This window comes from Cydia fagiglandana, chromosome 3, assembly GCF_963556715.1.
Source record: "Cydia fagiglandana chromosome 3, ilCydFagi1.1, whole genome shotgun sequence".
NCBI classification, from domain to species: Eukaryota; Metazoa; Arthropoda; class Insecta; order Lepidoptera; family Tortricidae; genus Cydia; species Cydia fagiglandana.
The window spans coordinates 7,662,800-7,682,568 of NC_085934.1; the positions used below are offsets into that span (position 1 = coordinate 7,662,800).

The 19,769-nt window shown below is 39.6% G+C and overlaps 3 protein-coding genes across 5 annotated transcripts in view; 2 read left to right on the forward strand and 1 right to left on the reverse strand.

The window, feature by feature from the left end:
• Positions 1-358: 358 nt before the first annotated feature.
• Positions 359-1,547, forward strand: LOC134680435 (uncharacterized). The gene is made up of 2 exons (XM_063539567.1): positions 359-1,469; positions 1,504-1,547. The coding sequence occupies exons 1-2, from the start codon at positions 359-361 to the stop codon at positions 1,545-1,547; spliced, it is 1,155 nt and encodes a 384-aa protein (XP_063395637.1).
• On the forward strand, positions 868-6,954 carry LOC134679949 (uncharacterized). The gene is made up of 2 exons (XM_063538901.1): positions 868-6,056; positions 6,842-6,954. Exon 1 carries the CDS (start codon positions 1,675-1,677, stop codon positions 4,864-4,866), a length of 3,192 nt encoding a protein of 1,063 aa, XP_063394971.1. The 5' UTR covers positions 868-1,674; the 3' UTR covers positions 4,867-6,056; positions 6,842-6,954.
• Positions 6,955-17,333: 10,379 nt separating this feature from the next.
• LOC134679974 (arfGAP with SH3 domain, ANK repeat and PH domain-containing protein) overlaps positions 17,334-19,769 on the reverse strand; it is an 89,316-nt gene continuing 86,880 nt past the window's right edge. For 2 of the 3 annotated variants that reach the window (XR_010100412.1, XR_010100411.1), the window contains 2 exons: positions 18,814-19,199; positions 17,334-17,649 (listed from right to left, as the gene is read on the reverse strand). Coding sequence is in view for 1 of the 3 variants with exons in the window: in XM_063538934.1 (XP_063395004.1) it covers positions 17,449-17,649; positions 19,008-19,199 (393 nt within the window). In the remaining 2 variants the exon portion in view is untranslated. The remainder of the gene's footprint in view (positions 17,650-18,813; positions 19,200-19,769) is intronic. The other variant, XM_063538934.1, reaches the window with a different exon arrangement.

A 19,769-nucleotide genomic window follows, 5' to 3' on the forward strand; every position in this document is an offset into this window, starting at 1 on the left:
TGTTATGTTGCCTACCATAAATTTATTATTTTACTTCCTTTCATAACAACTTCAAATAAAGAGACATCGGTTAATAATTAATTCAATGGTTTTAATTAATTTAAATTAAAAGAAATTCAACTTTCTTTCTTTAGTTTCAAACTTAAATGGATTTTAGAGAACTTTAGTTGGATTTAAACTTAAATACTTTGAGATTATTAAAATAAATAATATGTGGAGTTATTAAAGGTTAATTAACCTAAAATATTAAATTATTTTATTGGTGTGACCGTTCATATTATTAGGGAATTAAAGTTAAACGGGTTTGTTTCTGTGCGTTACAGGCTTAGACAAGACTACGGTCTAGACAAACAACAGAATGGACGACATTCTTTTAGCAAGGCTTAGGCTCATTAACGACAAACTCACAACGGACTTAGAAGTAATTCCGGTTACTGTTAATTTAGAAAATTTAGCACAGGCTCAGATTACCTACGGTAAATTAGAAGCATCACTGAAAAGACTTAACGGAGATCTGACGGAGTACTTTAGGCTGGCTTCGACACCCGCATCTGATGAAATCTGCTTGATAAGTGGACTTCAACTACAAGCAGAAGAGACTTTAGCTGAACTTAAGGTGAAGATCGACCAAATATCTACATCAAGCAAACCATCAGAGAAGCTGACTGAAGCGAACTCCTCGTGCAGACTTCCTAAGCTTCAGCTGCCGGTGTATAATGGGGATGTACTGGCGTGGTATGAATTTTGGGATGCCTTCAGAAGCAACATCGATGCAAGGAACCTGCCGGATGTGGACAAGCTTTCGTATCTTAAGACTTCAGTCACGGAAGATGCCAAAAGAGCCATTGACGGTCTGGCGACTACTAGCACCAACTATGCTATTGCGGTTTCAATACTGAAGGAAAGGTTCGGGAAAACTTCACATCTCATAGATGCGCATTATGCCACATTATATAAAATTAAGATGGCCAAAGGCAATGCGGATGATTGCAGAAGGACTTTCAACGAGATTGAAAGGAACCTTAAGATTTTAGAATCACTAGGTGAGAACGTTAATCATAATCACCTGCGCTTCATGCTACTAGAGAAGTTTCCTTCTGATCTAGTATATGAGATAAAACTTAAAGTTAAGGATGATTCCATTCAAGAACTGAGAAGCCAACTGGACAAAATAATCACTGCCAAGGAGGATGCGGAGAGGATATCGAGTAGGAAACGCCCTCTGGACTCGGAAGCTAGTACGGTCGGGATTCTTCATGTGAATGCGAAACGCGCGAGATACGCAAGTCAGTCCCAACTACATCACAGTAATCAGAGTAAACAAAACCAGCAGGGAGGCTTCGATAAGAGACCGGTACAGAAGAAGTTCAAAGGTTTCAAGAAAAATAACAATAGAGACAACAGACCAGACCAAACTCCAACTTCAAGAAAGGGTGTGACCGAATCTCTTCAGGAGCAAAGCTCTTCAGGTATTAAGAAAGGATTGGTGTGTGTATTTTGCAGCGGCGATCATTATAATGACCAATGCAAAGAAGCTTCTACGTTGAGAGAAAGAAAGAAGCGTCTCTTCAGACGATGCTTCATCTGTTTCAAGCAGGATCACTTGGCAAAGGACTGTAAGAGTGAGAAAAAATGCGCTCGCTGCCATAGTGAAGTACTGCATAATAGAGCATTATGTCCTTCAAATTTTCAGAAGGATACAACGGAGAAGAAACAGTCCTGACTGTTCTAGAAGAGGGAATCACTGCACTCCAAACGGCAACAGTTTATGCAAACCCCATAGATGATAAGAATAAACTATTTAAATATAGACTTCTCTTAGATCCAGGTTCCCAACGCTCTTATGTAACATTCCGGACTGCAAAGGAACTAAAGCTTCCCGTCGAAGAAGAGAGTCATCTAGTAGTATTCACCTTCGGCGACGATCCTCCCAGAGAGATACATAGCCCAATAGTCACTCTTCATCTATTATCTAGAACAAACAAGAACATAGTAATACAGGCTAACTGCGTAGAGCATATCTCCAGAGGTTATATACCTAATGTCAAGATGAAGAACTTACCCGAGTCATATACACTAGCGGACGACGGGTCGCTAAGCGGACCTGTACAGATCTTGGTTGGAAACGAATATTACTGCAACATAACTTACGAGAAAAAGGTACAACTGGATAGCAATTTGTTTCTAATCGACTCTGCACTTGGTTGGATAATTAGTGGTAGAGCAGAACCACAGCTTAGAGACGAGTCGTACGTAGTGACTTACACTCAGACTTGCATTGAAACGAAGCTTCATCAGCCAGATCCACCTCTTTGTAATGGAGACATAAAGAGCCTTTGGGAACTAGAATGCATAGGTATTAGCGATTCCCCAAGAGCAACTAGAGAAGAAGAAGCCATCAAATATTTTAATGATACAACTTTAAAATTAAATAATCGTTACACGGTAAGCTGGCCTTGGATAACTTATCCACCGGATTTACCTAATAATTTTGGAATGGCTTTTGGTCGTTTATCAAGCTTATTGAAACGTATGGATCAAGATACGTTGGTAGCATACAGCGATACGTTTAAACAACAATTAGATAAGGGTATAATAGAAGTTGTACCCTCTTCAAGAACGTCAACAGGTAACGTCATTCACTACCTACCTTTCCATGGAGTACGTCATCGAGGAAAACCTATGAGAATAGTTTATGATGCTAGCTCTAAGAGTAGCAAGGACACCAAGAGTCTGAACGAATGTTTGTACCGAGGACCACTCATGCTAGAAGACCTCACTGGCTTACTTATAAAATTTAGAACTCATAGGATAGGTTTAACCTCGGATATTGAAAAGGCGTTTCTACAGATGGCGTTACACGAGAAGGATCGTGATGTAACCAGATTCTTGTGGCTCAAAGATACCTCTAAACCTGTATCTCAAGACAACCTACTATACCTTAGGTTTTGTAGAGTTCCATTTGGCGTCATTTCATCACCGTTTTTGCTTAATGCGACCATTAAGCACCACCTGTCAAATGCAGAAGATCAGCAAGTCAGACAGAAAGCAAATGACATATATGTGGATAACTTTGTTTCGGGTACCGACACTACGGATGAGGCGATGAAACTCTACAGAAATCTAAAAGGATCTTTTCAAGATATTTCAATGTCACTCAGAGATTGGAGTTCAAATTCTAAGGAATTTATGAAGAAAGTCTCTGATACATGTAAAGAAGATAAAGTAAAGGTACTTGGCTTAGAATGGGACATCAAAAAGGATACTCTTCAGTTGAAACCTAACTTACAAGAAGAAGCTGTCACAAAAAGAGGAATACTGAAGACTATTGCATCAATCTACGATCCATGTGGTTATGCAGTACCCTATACCCTATCATCTAAACTCTTTTTACAAGAGCTTTGGAAAGCTGGAGTGTCATGGGACTCACCATTATCAAGCGAACTAACGGAAGAATGGAACAAGATCCGACAGAACTTAGAAGCCATTAGGAAGGTGTCGGTGGACAGATGCTACATGAAGACACCAGTGGGAAAAGGCTACCAACTACACTGTTTCACCGATGCCTCTCTACAGGCTTATGCAGCATCAGTCTTTTTAGTTTGCGGCTCGGAGAAAAGCTTCATTATTGGTAAATCTCGTCTGATACCAATAAAGGACCAGGAGAGTCTCAAGATACCTCGTCTTGAACTTTTAGGAGTACTGATTGGCAGTAGATTGATAAAGTTCGTTCTTAAGTTTCTCCAACAGAAGATAGTAAGGCAAGTCTTATGGACTGACAGCCAGATCGTCAAAGAATGGTGCAAATCTGACAAGCTATTGCCACCCTTCGTTGCCAGGCGGATAGAAGAGATCAAAACAAATAAAGATCTGGAGATCAGATACCTTCCAACAGAGCTAAATCCAGCTGACGTCGGCACCAGACCCACCTGCTCGAGAGAGGACAGGGAGAAATGGCTGAGTGGTCCACAATTTATAGTTCAAGATCCGAAGACGTGGCCAACAACTTCCGGCGGTGGACCAACCAGTTCTCTCTTGGTTGGGGAGGGTCTTGGGATCCAAGAAGACGAAGAACTGATGGAAATAGTGGATCCAGATATACACAACGTTAGTCCGATGGAAACGGAGGACAGTATAACTGAAAAGGAAGTAGCGAGTCATGACAATGATCAAATGCCAGATAAGTTACTAAAATTGAAAGAAATTCAAGCTGAATACTTTCCTCTAGAGGTAGAAGGAAAGGTAACTAGTTTAAGTTTGAATTTAGGCATATTTAAAGACATAGATGAGTTACTGAGGTGTAAAGGTCGTATGAAACACGCAGACTGGTCATTTGATAAACGCTACCCTATACTTATACCAAAAGATTCAGATTTCACCAACGAAATTATAATGAAGACTCATCAAGAAAATAAGCATGTTGGAGTAAGTCACACGTTAGACAAGATAAGGGAAACTTACTGGATACCTCAAGGAAGAAGCCAAGTTCAAAAGATTTTGAGGAAGTGCTCCGAATGTATGAAGCATGACGGAGGGCCATATAAACTACCAGAAACTCCTGCGTTACCGAAAGAGAGGGTCAATTATAGCTCACCATTCACATACGTTGGTACCGACTATCTAGGACCACTTATAGTTAACAATGGGAATGGCAATTGTAAAAGGTGGATTAGCCTCTACACATGCTTAGCCGTAAGAGCCATTCACTTAGAAGTTGTAAAGGACCTAACTGCGGAAGAAGGTTTAATGGCCTTACGTAGAATGATTTCAGCAAGAGGTGTACCTACCTTAATAACGTCTGATAATGCGGCTCACTACAAGTTACTCTCAGAGATTCTTCAGAACCCATACTGCGTAGAGAAATAGATAAGATGGAAATTTATACCACAGTTAGCTCCATGGCATGGAGGATTCTATGAGAGATTAGTTGGTCTGGTTAAAAACTGTATGAAGAAAACATTACAGAAACATTTGTTGAATGACACCCAACTAGTAACAGCGGTGAAAGAAATAGAAGCAGTTCTTAACACAAGACCCTTAACTTACGTAGATTCAGAGCCGGATCATGTACTAAAACCTTCAGACTTTCTTACTATGGGAAAGTGTATCATTATGGAAACTTCAGATAAGGATCCTACAACGTCGCAAGGGACGGTGACTAAGGACAATTTAATTAAAGGTTGGAAGAAAGCACGGATAATTCTACGAGAATTTAAAGAGATGTTTGAAAACAGGTATCTCCTAAATTTGAGAGAAAGATATTCCCACCATCCTAAAGAACCTAGAGTAACATCAAAGTTAGCACCTAAGATAGGTCAAATCGTGCAGATTAAAGGTGACACGAAGAACAGGATAAATTGGAAAGTCGGGAAAATAGTATCTTCAAAGGAAGGCGCCGACGGTTTATGTAGGGTCGCCACGGTACGAGTAGGAGATACAGAGTATACAAGATCTATCGCACATCTCTACCCGTTAGAGATCGAAGATGGAGAAGAACAGTGTAAACAAATATCATCTTATGAAGAAAGTGTAGAAGAACCGGTGCAGCTTCCTGATCTTCAACGTCAACCAGACAAGGATGACGTGACGATAGAATCCCTCAAAGACGTTACTGAGCCTCCATCTGAGCAAATATCCACTCAAGAAGTAAGAGATCAACCAGAAGAAGTACAGCCTCATGCCTCGCCAGAAGAGGAACCGTGTTCCTCTAAACAAATATTTGAGTCTATATCTAGTGAGTTAAACGAGCCTAAGCCTAAGTCTAAGCATATGTCCGAACCAGAGCCACTCGCGGTCGTTGGCCTCGAGTTTTACGACCACACTGTTCCCGAGTCACACCACCTAGAGGAAGTTACGCCAGAAGAACAACACGACGAAGCAAGACCTAAGAGAGCGGCAGCTCTCAGAGCCCTTGAGAAGATCAAGGAATGGACCAGCAATCTAGTCGCCGTGTTGCTGCCTGAGGCGGGGTGTGTCGTGACAAGCACGAATATCTAATGTCACAATACAAATTTCCTAGCGGCAACACTGAACAGCGCCCTCTGAGCGGAACTGTGGTAAGTTATTCCAACGTGGCAAGTTGTAAGGTTAGAACCAGTATGGCGCGAAGCGTGCGAGTGCATAAAAGTGTAATATACAGTGAGGAAGCCCACAGCTGTCCTGAGTCGCCTAAAGCTAAGTATTTTATGTTACTTGGTGCTCGCAGTGGTGTTATGGTGTCTCTATTCAATTGGCTCTTTAGTAGATTTGGTTTGCCATGTGACCTTGTCGTGGAAGATGTTGAAGACCATCTTAGGTAGGACGGACAAGGTTATACCTTATAAGAGGGCGGCGGCTGTGGTCGTCGTGCCCCGGTGCGATGACTTCAGCCGTCAGGCGCCTCGACCTTATAAGAGGGCGGCGACTGTGGCTGCCGTGACTGGGTGAGTGCGGTGGTTACAGTCGTCAGGCTCCTCGACCCTAGAGGTGTGCCGACGTGCGGCAGGATACCTCAACCTTATAAGAGGGCGGCGGCTGCGGTGACCGTGACCGGGTGGATGCGATACTTCAGCCGTCAGGCGCCTCGACCTGATGTACCTGCTCCCTAGAGATGAGCGAGGCCGGTTAGGCTGCTTGGTACTTTAGAGGTAAGTATACCTTGACCCGGATAGGCCATCCGGGTTCTCCGACCAAGAGGGATCGGAGTCTCCACAGGGAGATTATCCAGTGCAAGGAGCACAGGACCTAGAATATTCTGAGTCTGGCTGAGTAAGATGGTTCTCATTAGTCATAGAGTACAGATATATGTTTAGGGGTTAATTGTTTGGAGATAACCATGTTCATAGAGCAATCTAACCCACAGATCTCGGGGTGAAACAACCAGCCACCATAAGTAAAGCGAAGCAGACTGAGGCTCCTCTGGCCCAAGAGAAGTGGATCAGAGAGAGCGAGGATAAAGAATCCTTCATAGGAGATGAAGGTATGTATGCCAAGCATTCTGTTTCTTTTACACCCCCACACCACAAATCAAATAATAATAAGTGGCCGCCTTTCCCCCTTTTACGGTCTTATTTGTATACCGTAGGTGGCTGGGGGAGAGGTGGCCACAAGGCATGCCTACCTATTACACTTTACACACAGATACACTACACTTTACACACGGCATTTTACACAGATTTCTAACTTGTATTCATTCATACATTTCTTCACGGTTAATTAATACGCTTTCCAGATGCGTTATGACTCGGTTCCTTCTGAACCCACTAAAGCTGTATAAATTTCACTCTGGCTGCTTCAACAGCCGTTGATCCGCATTTAGCACATTTTCTATGTGCATTGCTGTAATCTATGTAGGTACAGACTTACAGTCTTAAGTGGTTGTACCGCTACGTTGTATTTATTATTTAAAGATTTAATAACTAAAATTTTCGTTATGAACTTTAACCACAGCAGTTGGACAGAGTCATTGACAAATATATTTTTTTATTATGGTGGGTAGACGTACCTACCCTCCATATATTTTATGAATATTGATAAAGACAGTTGGAAGCAAATATTCATTATAAAACTTAATCGCGTGTAATTAAGTTTTAAGCGTTTTAAGTCCCGTTTTATGATTAATTATGTATAAAATTCGTAATAATTTAATCAGAGTTGGGATAATTGTTGCTGTAGAAAAATGTTTTTATTTTTATTACTCGCAACTTTTTCTCGGAGGCCAACGCACACATAGAAGCTTCAGGCGCACACATGCGCAATTATTTGGGGACATAACTTTCTTAGGAAGTGAACAGGCCTTGGTCTGGAGGGGACTAAAGAATATAATACTGAGGGGCTACCGCAAAAACCGATATTCTCAAATTGCGGGGACCTTTCTCTTTTACTCCAAGGAAGGCGTAATAAGAGTGACAGAGAAAAATGCCCGCAATTTGCGAACTTCGATTTTCGCGGTTACAGCCCTGGTTCGGACTATGGCCAAGCGCGCACCACGACTTTTTGTCGCGCGATAATTTAGTCGCAGAAATGTAACGTATGTGTTTATATGGCAGTGCGCGCATATGCGACAAAAAAATCGCAACCATTTTAAAATTGTGATTTGCATTCAAAACTGATATCAATTAGCCAAAAAAGCAAAACGGTCCGACACAGATAATTTCATAATCATTTAGATTTCCAAATTTGGTTACGATTGGTTAAGTACCTATTGGAGGAGGAAACAGAGGAGTACGAAACCTCGATTTTTGAGATTTTTACGCAGGATTTTCGCCTTGTCCTTATCGCACTACTTTTAGGTGCCGCTTCCGTTAGCGAGACGGGTATATTTACCTAAAATATTTAAAACTCAGCTCCTGCCGGCCTAGCCAAGGTTACAATCGCTATCGCTTCGACAACGAAAAGTATTATGTCTCTCTATCACTCTTCCATATTAGTGTGACAGTGACAGTTGCGTTTCGATCGCTACGGAGCGTAAGCGATTGGCATCTTGGCTACGCGGCCTGTTTCGTTTTAATGATTGACTACCCGTTTCTGATGGAACTGGGCTATAACCGCGAAAATCAAAGTTCGCAAATTGCGGGCGTCTTTCTCTGTCACTCTTATTACGCCTTCATTGGAGTAAAAGCGAAAGATCCCCGCATTTTGCGAATTTCGGTTTTCGCGGTAGGCCCCCTGGACCACCTCCTGTGACATTTTTTAAATTTCATTTCTAATTGGGTTTCAGTGTAAAATAAATAAAAAGCAAATTGTAGACATCGAAGTGATGTATTAATAAATTCATACAGATTGTCATTCACGTAATACACAATAGAAAAAACTATTCAGCTACAACTCCGTTAATATACTACAATAAAGAATAAAACATCTTACACTACTAGCATCATTTGGTTAAATAACTTTTCAATAAGTAACATACTGACAGGCTAAAAATGGCATTAAAATATTTCATCACAATTAGATTTTCACAATATATAAATAAATATCATTTATATCATATGAGCTACCTATAGAAAAGTACATAACGCAAGACAAAGTCAGCACTTTTCTAACATATCTAGTTTACAATAAATTATGGATTTATTCTACAGACGCCTATTGTTCGTACGTTCTATACTAAGATATCTATATACACCGTTACTATATCTATTGCATTAGAATTTCACTCATGCCTAGTTAATTATATATTAGATACTCTATTTCCAACCAAACATACACCTGTTTACTGAATATTGTATGGATGCCCGACAGTCAATCTCCCGCGCCCGATATTTTCGCTTTTAGGTAACCTAGAGTCTGGAGTGCGAAAGCGCATCAGAAAGCCTACCGCGGTCCGCGAACCACGTTCGACGTATTGCCTCCATGTCGCACTTGTAAATTCGTACATACGTGTGACAGGGAGGCAACACGTCGAAAATGATTCGTGGTAGGCCCTCAGTGTGATAATGGATCCGCATCTATGCTCGATATTTATCCATTAGTTAATTCATTGTCCGTATTTGAGCAAGCATTTTTTTCCTTCTAACTTGTCTGATGATTCTTTGGGCAAAACATACAATCTGTACGCCATCTCCTAAGGCCCACCATACAAGAATATTGTCAATTGAATTTCGAATCAACGGTGTAGGAAGTAAGGTTGAATTTCTTTTGTTCTAAAATCGAACGAATGAAAAGTAACTGTTCCAATTAAGGATGGTTCAAAATTCAATCGATATGTACGGGCCTTACGTTACGAGGTTTAAACGTAGACAGACGTCCGCAGAGCCGCATCGCACGCAACGGATTTTAGTATTCTAGTCACACAAGTGCGTCTACTGATACGTTGCGTGCGATGCGGCCCTGTGGACGTCTATCTTTATACGACGACTCGACTATAGTTCATTTTTTTTAACATTAGAAAGAACTTGCAAGAAGGTAAGCGATCTTGGCATGTCTTTTAATTGGAAAACGCTTTTTAAAAATCAATAACTATTACTTATGAAAGCAGAAGAATAAAAATGATCGTATTAGATTCATAACTGTTACATATTTGCCGTAACTTATTTTTAAAAAGTGTTTTTCAATTAAAAGACACATCAAGATTGTTTACCTAATTTCTAATGCTAAAAAAACGAAGTATAGTCAATATGCAAGATAGATACAATTTGGTAACCGAAATAGCTACGTAGAAATGTTTCCCGTATTTTTTTATCGAGTGCACGTCATTTTGAGCATTGTTGATGTCTGGACAATGAACATAGCAAATCGTGGTGAGCGCGAAAAATTAACTGATCGTATGGCATACAGATAAGCATTTTTAACAATTAAGATGAGATGGGTAAGGATATAGATATAGTCACACGTTCCTATGTTGGCTGCATATAAAATCGAATAAAAAATTCGACTTAACGGATTCTGCCTATCTCACCTTAAAAATGTGGAACCGTTTATGGTAAAACTAATCGAATAAGCTGACTGCGAATAGGAAGAGTATACGCGATAAACGCCAATATGAGAAGGCTGTACAATCATGGCAAATTCAACCTGGGCGATCCAATCTCAAATCTAAGTGTTGTTTCTCCGCTTGCTTGATAAATCGTCGATCTATTTTTAAAGGAACATAAAAATAAAACAATTAGAGCGAGTTTCGAACTCATTATCTTCTGGAACATTGATCTAATCGATTAAACTCACTAAACCAACAGAGCTACCGAAACCTGCTTGACTCAGATGCATGGTATAATAATATACTCCTACTCGGTACTCTCTTCCCGTCTTTTCATGGTCACGTGACTGACACAAGCCTACGTTATCATGCGACAGCGCTATATGATATATAGCGGTCATGTTATTGTGACGTAGGCTTGTGTCACTCTGGGAAGAGAAGACCATGTTTTATTAGAATATGACCCAGATATATCTTTCCTTTCTAATCTTCCTATTCATCTTAATGCCCCGTAGCGACATCTAACGTAAGAGAAGCGCACTTTGGAACGAAAAGTGATCAATCTAAACAATAAGGAGAAACAACACTTCGACCTGTTAGAACCTCACAAGCAAACATACAGTTTATTACCTTAATAAAATACACATTTTAACTGTTTAAATAATACTAAAGTATGGCATCGCATGCGGTAATGTGGGTAACTCTATACAATCTGCAATCCTTAACATCTATGCGAGTAAATGAACCCAATATACAAACAAATTAAGTAGTTACAGGAAAACCTATGACGGTCGATATAGGCTAACAATTTATCTCTCCCTCTCTCTCGCAAATGGTTAAGTGCGAAAGAGATGACAGAACATTGTTTGTAAATCTAAACGACCATCATAAGCAGTTTAGGGAATGTGTCGATACTATTTCTGCATAACAGGTTTTGTTCCTTCATAATATAGCGCCTACAACTATTGCTAAGAATATTGAAATAGATCTGTATCTCGATAATTATATCATCTATTTGAAAACGTGGAAATCGTTAAAATTTAACAGTTACAACAAGTTTAGTTATGTATATTGAGAGAGATCAAAGTACAATCTATTAAAAATATAGTTACGTTGCTTCGAATATTCATGGTTCCATTTTTATCGCCTGTCATTATGCCCGTCACTTTCGCACTTACCCACTTGTTAGAAAGTGACAGGCATTGGTGGCATGTGATAAAAATGCGACCGTGCTACAGCCGACGGTCTTGTTGATCATAATTTGCAAAGCCGCAGGAAAACCTGAAAAAAAACTACTCCGAATATTTATTTGAAATCGCCTACCCCGCTACGCATAACCGTAACTGCACATGAAAACTAGTTCGATTGTGTACTGTATTGCCCGACATTAAGGTTTAAATTCAAATTCGTTTTATAATTAATGCAGTTACGGGTATTGCGTACTGGCGCAGTCAGTAATTATAACATTCGTATTAAATAGCAAACAAATTCATATTTTTATAAATCTACAAGTATTTTACTTATGAACTGAGAAAGCGCTCGTAATGTAACAAGTAGTCGGCAAAATTTCGACGTACATAATTGCGGGGTTTATATTATTATTAATTGTAAGCATTAAAGCTACTGAAATCTCTCTCACCATACACAACCCTGTAGACATCATGCACCAACAATCTAAGACACCTCAATATTCTACAAGAACAAACTAGATAACAAACAGTCACTGGTCCGAAGTTTGTAACTGATATCATTTTCCACTACTCATCACATAGTTTTTGGCAAATCTCTATCTGAATTATATCGAACACACTATAGTTTCGTATTGTAATCGTGTTTAGTTGACTTCGAGAAAGGAAGCTTAAGTTACTCACTACACATATATAGTAAAATTTAATTACTAATTCTAAAGAACTATTTTCATTGACTTGAATTTTTCCTGGTGCTTTTATTTATTGCCTTTTAACTGCTGAAGTCTCACATCCTAGGCTTTTCTAATTCTTAACATACATTGGTTCAATAGTTACTAAGTTTATTTATTCAATAACATCTCGAACAAGCTATTTAAACGTCGAAAAATGTATGCCAAAAGATGTAAGCTACACAAGTCAATTATTTTTACAATTCCAAAGTGGAAAATTGAAAAAAATCTATCAAAAACCCTCGCGAAACTTATGTTTCCGAAGTGAACAAAGCCGCGAAGGGACGGACTAGCTACTGGCAAAACTTACAGTACCTACTTGGACCTGTTTCATATAAAATCATTACCAGAAATAATCCTGCAGAGAGATGATTTTTAGGGTTCCGTACCCAAAGGGTAAAACGGGACCCTATTACTAAGACTTCACTGTCCGTCCGTACGTCCGTCTGTCCGTCCGTCCTTCCGTCTGTCACCAAGCTGTATCTCACGAACCGTGATAGCTAGGCAGTTGAAATTTTCACAGATGTATTTCTGTTGCCGCTATAACAAAAAATACTAAAAACATTATAAAATAAAGATTTAAGTTGGGCTCCCATACAACAAACGTGATTTTTGACCAAAGTTAAGCAACGTCGGGCGTGGTCAGTACTTGGATGGGTTTGGATGGGCTTTTTTTTTGCATTTTTTTCCGTTTTTTTTGCATTATGGTACGGAACCCTTCGTGCGCGAGTCCGACCCGCACTTGCCCGGTTTTTAACACTATCCCTTAATAGTTATTTACGATACAAGTGCGAAAAATACTACCGATAAAACACGACGTGTCTTAAATCGACACGAGTATCGTACAACGCCCATCGTATCGCACATATGGCCCTTTAAATTTTCGACGTAGTTACGTATTGTGCTTATTATAACACCCGATGTCGTAATGTAGCACAGCTGTACTGTAATATTGTATAATATGACCTTTATATGAAATAGGCCCTTGGTGTCATCAGAGCAATATAAAGCTACGTAACGGCTTCGCGACAATTTAAATTTAGGCAATATTAAAACTTAACGCACTAATTTCATGAATTGGACGTAGTTTAGGGTAAAAGATCCAATCCACAAAAATCTGTTAGTGAAATTTGAACTTTCTGTCAAACGCAAAAGTCGTTTATTTAAATGACAAATTTTAGAGGATGGATCTTTTACGCTAAACTACGTCCAATTATGAAAATTGGAATGGTTCAAATGTATGAGTATTAAAATTCCCGTATAAAAACAATAACTATATAAATGGTATTGAGTGACATATCACATTGATTATAAATTGGTGTGCCGAGTTTATCTGAGCCCTGTAATATACTGGCCTTGATAACACTGCTGCGCTGGTATCCAGTAACAACCATTTAAAACTCATGCAATTGTATATCTTATTGTGTTGTAATAAGTTATAAAATCATTTGTAACTGTAAGTTATTGTGCGCTACAGGATTTAACAGTTGAATTAAGGACTGTATCGTTTATTATAAATACAACTTTACTTAGCCGTTTTTTCTGGTATTATGTTTTTATTAAAAAATTACACATATAGTTTAATTAGTGCTTTAATAATAAGTAACATTTCGTCCTGGGAGATCACGTAAAGCATATGGTTTGGACAATATTTACCCAATCCTCCCGAGTAACTACAACGATTTCGGACAAATACTACAAGAAAATTTACGGTTTGCGAACAAGATAAGTATTACACAAAAAAAATCGTACTATGTAAACAGCAATTACATATGATTCGTAAAGCGAAACATCTGGGCATAGTCTAATCATTTCTTTTAGTTGGAAAAAAAGTTTTGGATCTGTGCTTGGTGGCCTTTTTGAAAATATGGCATGTTACTTACGACAACCCCGACTTTGGTATACAATATAACCATCATGGAGCGTTTCTATCGACCTGTTCTAGCCATGGTTCAACGCCATGAATGTCCGTTAGGCTTTGGATTTCGGTAGATTCTTTTAGCTGTTTCCGTCATTTCCCTGGCGTCAGAAATTGACGGGAATCCAAAATGTTGCATAAAAAGTCGTTTTCATGTAAAGATAAAATACACCACATTTATTCTGTGGATGTTCAATTGAGCAATCATGAAAAGGACACTTAGATGGCATATTTTGGCAGCATATTAACCTTTTGTTTCTTTAAATCGTACTAAGGAATCGGTGAAATAGTCTCAAATTAAGCTCGATAGGCTTGTCCGAATTACATTTGCTAGAAGGTATTAAAATCATCATAAAGTCCCTAAAATAAAATAAATGTAAAACATTCTTATATCAGATATGTCTTAAAAATACCCCCAGATTATACCTTAAGAACATAGTAATACAAAATAATACACACGTCAACAGTTAGACCAGGTTTTATCTGTATTTATAATAAACGATACAGTCCTTATCTTCGAAACTATTTTAACAGTGTGTATATCAAATACGATCAGAGTATGAAGACATGCTAGACTTAAAATAAGCTCATAGTTGGAAATGAACAGCTTTAGGCCAACTTTGCAGACCATACTTTAAGTGAGATAATCTCAACGGCTAGCCCTAAACTTTTATATTTCGTAGGTAGTCAGCAGCAGAAGTTGCTATGCGGGCGAGGTGTTCAAAATGATCTTGACGCGACTTTATTGTTAACATAAAACTGTGTCAAGGTAATTTTGAACACCTCGCCTGCTTAGCAACTTCTGCTGCTGACTGTACTTAGACAAATTATGGCCCCCGGTAAATAAGTAAAACCTTATCACCCGTTACCTAGATATTAACAGACAACTCACAGCCTAATCCCTTGAAATTAGGAACTTCAAATTTGAAATATATATGTCGCAGTAAGATAGATATAGCCGTTATATAGTTATAACCCTAGGGATATAATTATATGACGTAACATAGTTATACGAAAGCGATTCATTACTATCTTACTAGGTATATAACTATAATACGGCTTTAGTTTAGTGATATAGTTATATTACTGGATTAAGTTTAGTGATATAGTTATATTACTGGATTAAGTTTAGTGAAATAATTGTAGGTTGGAGTGCAGCGGTGCGGCGGAGGTATAGTTATATCCCTAGGGATATAGTTATATGCCGTATAATACTTTTTAGCAATATTACGTAAAAGTACAGGTCGATTCACGAAAGCTGGCGCGAGATTTCTACTGAGTGACAGCTATTTTCATTGAAATTCTGTCAAATCTCGCGCCAGCTTTCGTGAATCGATCGCAATGCCTCATAAGCCCTTAAAAATAGCAGCATGAAAATATATATAATAGTTATCTTACTAGGAATATGATTATAATACGGCATATAACTATATCCCTAGGGATATAACTAAACCTCCGCCACACTGCCGCACTCCTAATACCTACAATTACTATCTTACTAGGAATATGATTATAATACGTAGTTACGTACTATACGGCATATAACTATATCCCTAGGGATATAACTATACCTCCGCCGCACCACTGCACTCCTACTTACAATTATTTCACTAAACTTAATCCAGTAATATAACTATATCACTAAACTAAAGCCGTATTATAGTTATATACCTAGTAAGATAGTAATGAATCACTTTCGTATAACTATGTTACGTCATATAATTATATCCCTAGGGTTATAACTATATAACGGCTATATCTATCTTACTGCGACATATACATATTTTCAAACGCTATAGAGCTTCACCGAGGAAGGATTTTTTTATTTCCATCCCGATGGGGCCGAAAATGGGGTTTAATATTTTTAACGACTTCATCGTCTTAAATGTAAAGATATAATCGATGACATGATTGACTTTAACACATTCATTACCACTAAGTGCTACGGGTTACGCTCGTAGCGCGTAGCCACGGTTTCGCCGTATGTAGCGCGTAGTCGCTACGAACAGTGTACCCGACAGTCGGGTTCTTGGTGTTGAATGTGTTAAATATGCTAAAGTCTCAATACGAAATAGCAAAGATAGGGCATGCCTGCGCGGAAGAAAAAAGCATACGCTTACAGTCTTACAGAGCGTGTAACACACATACAGACAAGTCAAAACGCCTGAATTACAAGAAAATTACGTTCAGACAATATTTATCAATACATTTTAATTCACTCCTGAACACTTTAAAAATGTACACAGTCACGTACGATTTCAAAATTACAAGATTATTAGCCTACACGATGTACAGTGGACGTCAAAGACATGTTTACACTTTTCGCCTTATTACAGAGGAGTAAGGTGCAAAAGTGTATACATATTTTTGATGTCGACTGTACGATGGCAGTATCTTATGAACCGGACTTGAAAGCCTGCTTGGCTAGGCCTTTGGGTCCCTTTATGGCTGATGCTCGACGCAACTTTGGCGTAACCAAGCAGCGACGCAATTTTCTATAACGCTGACGCTCAAAAGACGCTAGTGTGGAATGGCCCTTACACCGGGCCCGGGTTTATCGTATAGTGTAATTTACCCACTTTATTGAACACAACATCAATACAACCAATTTTGTATGACACGACAAGTTTACGATATTGCATCGACCTTTCTCAGTGCTATTCTTATTAAAAATTTTAAGGAACACAATAATAATATATCCACATTTAACACGGCCAATGCTATTTAAGCTGAAAAATGTGTATTGCATTTCGTAGCGTGAAAATCGTGAAATATTCTTTGGTTGTTGAATATTTAAATAAAATTATTTACATAATACGAATAAGTTATGCACGTTACTTGAAATTGTTTTAGTTTCATTTTAATTTTCAAGCACATCATTGCACAAAAAATCCTATAAATAAAGTACGATTACGCTCGGTGTACATATAGAAAGAAATAGACATCTCAACTGACAATATCATCTATCGTTTGAAAACTCGACTATATACATTATCCTCCTTATGAGGTACACTGGCGTTCAAAAGTGCATGGAGATGTTTCAACCGTAATATTAAGGCATTACGGTAGACAATTATCGATGCACTTTTGAATGCCACTGTACACATTCGAATGAGCTTTCAAATCGAGCTAAGCATTTTAGATTGCACTGGGCGTGTTAAAAGGAACAGCTACAGCTGGTAGCGACTATGAAACCTAGATCGGTCTCCCTCCCGCCTAGTCGGGCAGCATGTGCACGAAGGAGACGGGGAACATGCCGCGGCGGGCGGTGCCCTCGACCTGGCCCTCCATCCAGTTGTCGTCCTCGGTGCGCTCGTTGATCACCACGATGACCTCGCCCTCGCGGAACGAGAGCTCGTCCTCGTTGTCGGCCGAGCAGTCGTACAGCGCGCGGCAGCGGCGCATGCCCACACCCATCTGGCGAAACAGAAATATCAGATTCTAACTGATTCAGACAATCTTCACTAACACTCGTCGTCGTCAATCTTCACTATCGTCGGCTGACAAGCATAAGTCACTAACTAACACCATTGAAATTATTGGACAATAAACCGTGTTACAAGTGTAATAAAGTGCATTGTTACTTTAATTTATTGATAGTACTTAGTGACTTTTGCTTGTCACCCGACGATATAAAAAAATAAATTAATAAATATTGGGGACATCTTACACGGATCAACCTAGCGCCAAACTAAGCAAAGCTTGTACTATGGGTGCTAGGCGACGATATACATACTTATATAGATAAATACATACTTATATACATAGAAAACACCCATGACTCAGGAACAAATATTAGTGTTCATCACACAAATAAATGCCCTTACTGGGATTCGAACCCAGGACCATCGGCTTCGCAGGCAGCGTCACTACCCACTAGACCAGACCGGTCGTCAATGGCAATTGATTGCGTCCAAAATCGATATTCAACTTTTTAATTACTGAAATGATTACCTCGTTAGGAATCGATCTGAAGGCTAAAGCGATTAGTGTACTAGTACCTAGCCAACACCGTGGTAAGAATAGCAGATGGCGACCTGAAATGAACGCTAGAGGTATGAGGTATCCGACAAATCCAAGACCGCGTGTCACTTCGGTGCTCCGCGCTCACGCGACCTTGTGCTGTCGCACGACAACGCGCCGAGCCGACTGTCATCTAATCCGTCTGATACAGGCCTAGCATGGACGATTACTCCCTAGAGTAGCACGTACCATGGTAATAGAAGCAGATGGTGACCTCGAATGTGCGCTAGAAGTATCAGAAACGTCCAATGACCGGCTGTCGCTCCGTCGGCCGCGCTCGCGCGATCTTGAACTATCGCACGACAACGCGCCGAGCCGGCTGTCGTCTAATCCGTCTGATATGAGGGCCCCCCACATCTGGCGTCTTTCGAGCGTCGGCGTCTACAATTCTATGGCCGACGTCGACGCAACGTCGACGCAGTGTCGACGCAACTGCGCAGCGACGTCATTTTCCATAGCGCTGAACCGACGCCGACAGACGCCGACGCTCGAAAGACGCCAGATGTGGGGGGGCCCTAAGACCCAGCTCGAACGAGTACTCCCTAGAGTAGCACATACCATGGTAATAGAAGCAGATGGCGACCTCGAATGCACGCTAGAGGTATCGGAAACGTCCAATGACCGGCTGTCGCTCCGTCGGCCGCGCTCGCGCGATCTAGAGCTGTCGCACGACAACGCGCCGAGCCGGCTGTCGTCTAATCCGTCTGATATAAGGCCCAGCTCGAACGTCTACTCCCTAGAGCAGCACATACCATGGTAATAGAAGCAGATGGTGACCTCGAATGCACGCTAGAGGTATCGGAAACGTCCAATGACCGGCTGTCGCTCCGTCGGCCGCGCTCGCGCGATCTTGAGCTGTCGCACGACAACGCGCCGAGTCGACTGTCGTCTAATCCGTCTGATATGTCGCACAACTCCAGTGATGAATCTTGACTAGAACATTCCTGGAATGATGGGAGATTGCTCAAATCGTTTTAGATTTAATTGAAAGACGGGTTTAATCGAGAGGACATTGCATAAATATGTAGATTATAAAATTGGGACTGTGTAAAAATAATAATATGTATTAATAATGTGTTTATATAACTTTTTATTCGACAGTTAAAATGTTCTTTGGAATAAAGAGAAATAAAGTATTATATTTAATATTATCGTGCCATTATAAATTTCTGTGTTAACAAAGAGAGAAATGTGTGATTCGGCGTGTTTTTTCTTGTAGATACGAAAGTGTTTTTAATTAAATAAGCCAAAAAGCCTACATTCATAATTACAATGTTTATGATTTATGAACATCAAATGATCTTTAAAGTAACCAAAATGCTTCGATTATTATATTTTGTATAATTACCTACTGATATTATAAAATCATGCTAGGCTGTGTGTTTTAGTAGTGTTTTTGTGACTTTGTTAATTATTCACACAAAAAGTTTGTTATAAACACGGCACGAACACTAAAATCAATCGTTATTTATTTCGAATATGTCACCACTAAACCGTAACTTATATTTAAAGTC

Coding starts and splice junctions, on each gene's coding strand:
- LOC134679949 (XM_063538901.1), top strand. CDS start 1,675: ATGTCCTTCAAATTTTCAGAAGGATACAACGGAGAAGAAACAGTCCTG.
- LOC134680435 (XM_063539567.1), top strand. CDS start 359: ATGGACGACATTCTTTTAGCAAGGCTTAGGCTCATTAACGACAAACTC. Junction 1,470..1,503: donor TCAGGAGCAAAGCTCTTCAG/GTATTAAGAAAG, acceptor TGTATTTTGCAG/CGGCGATCATTATAATGACC.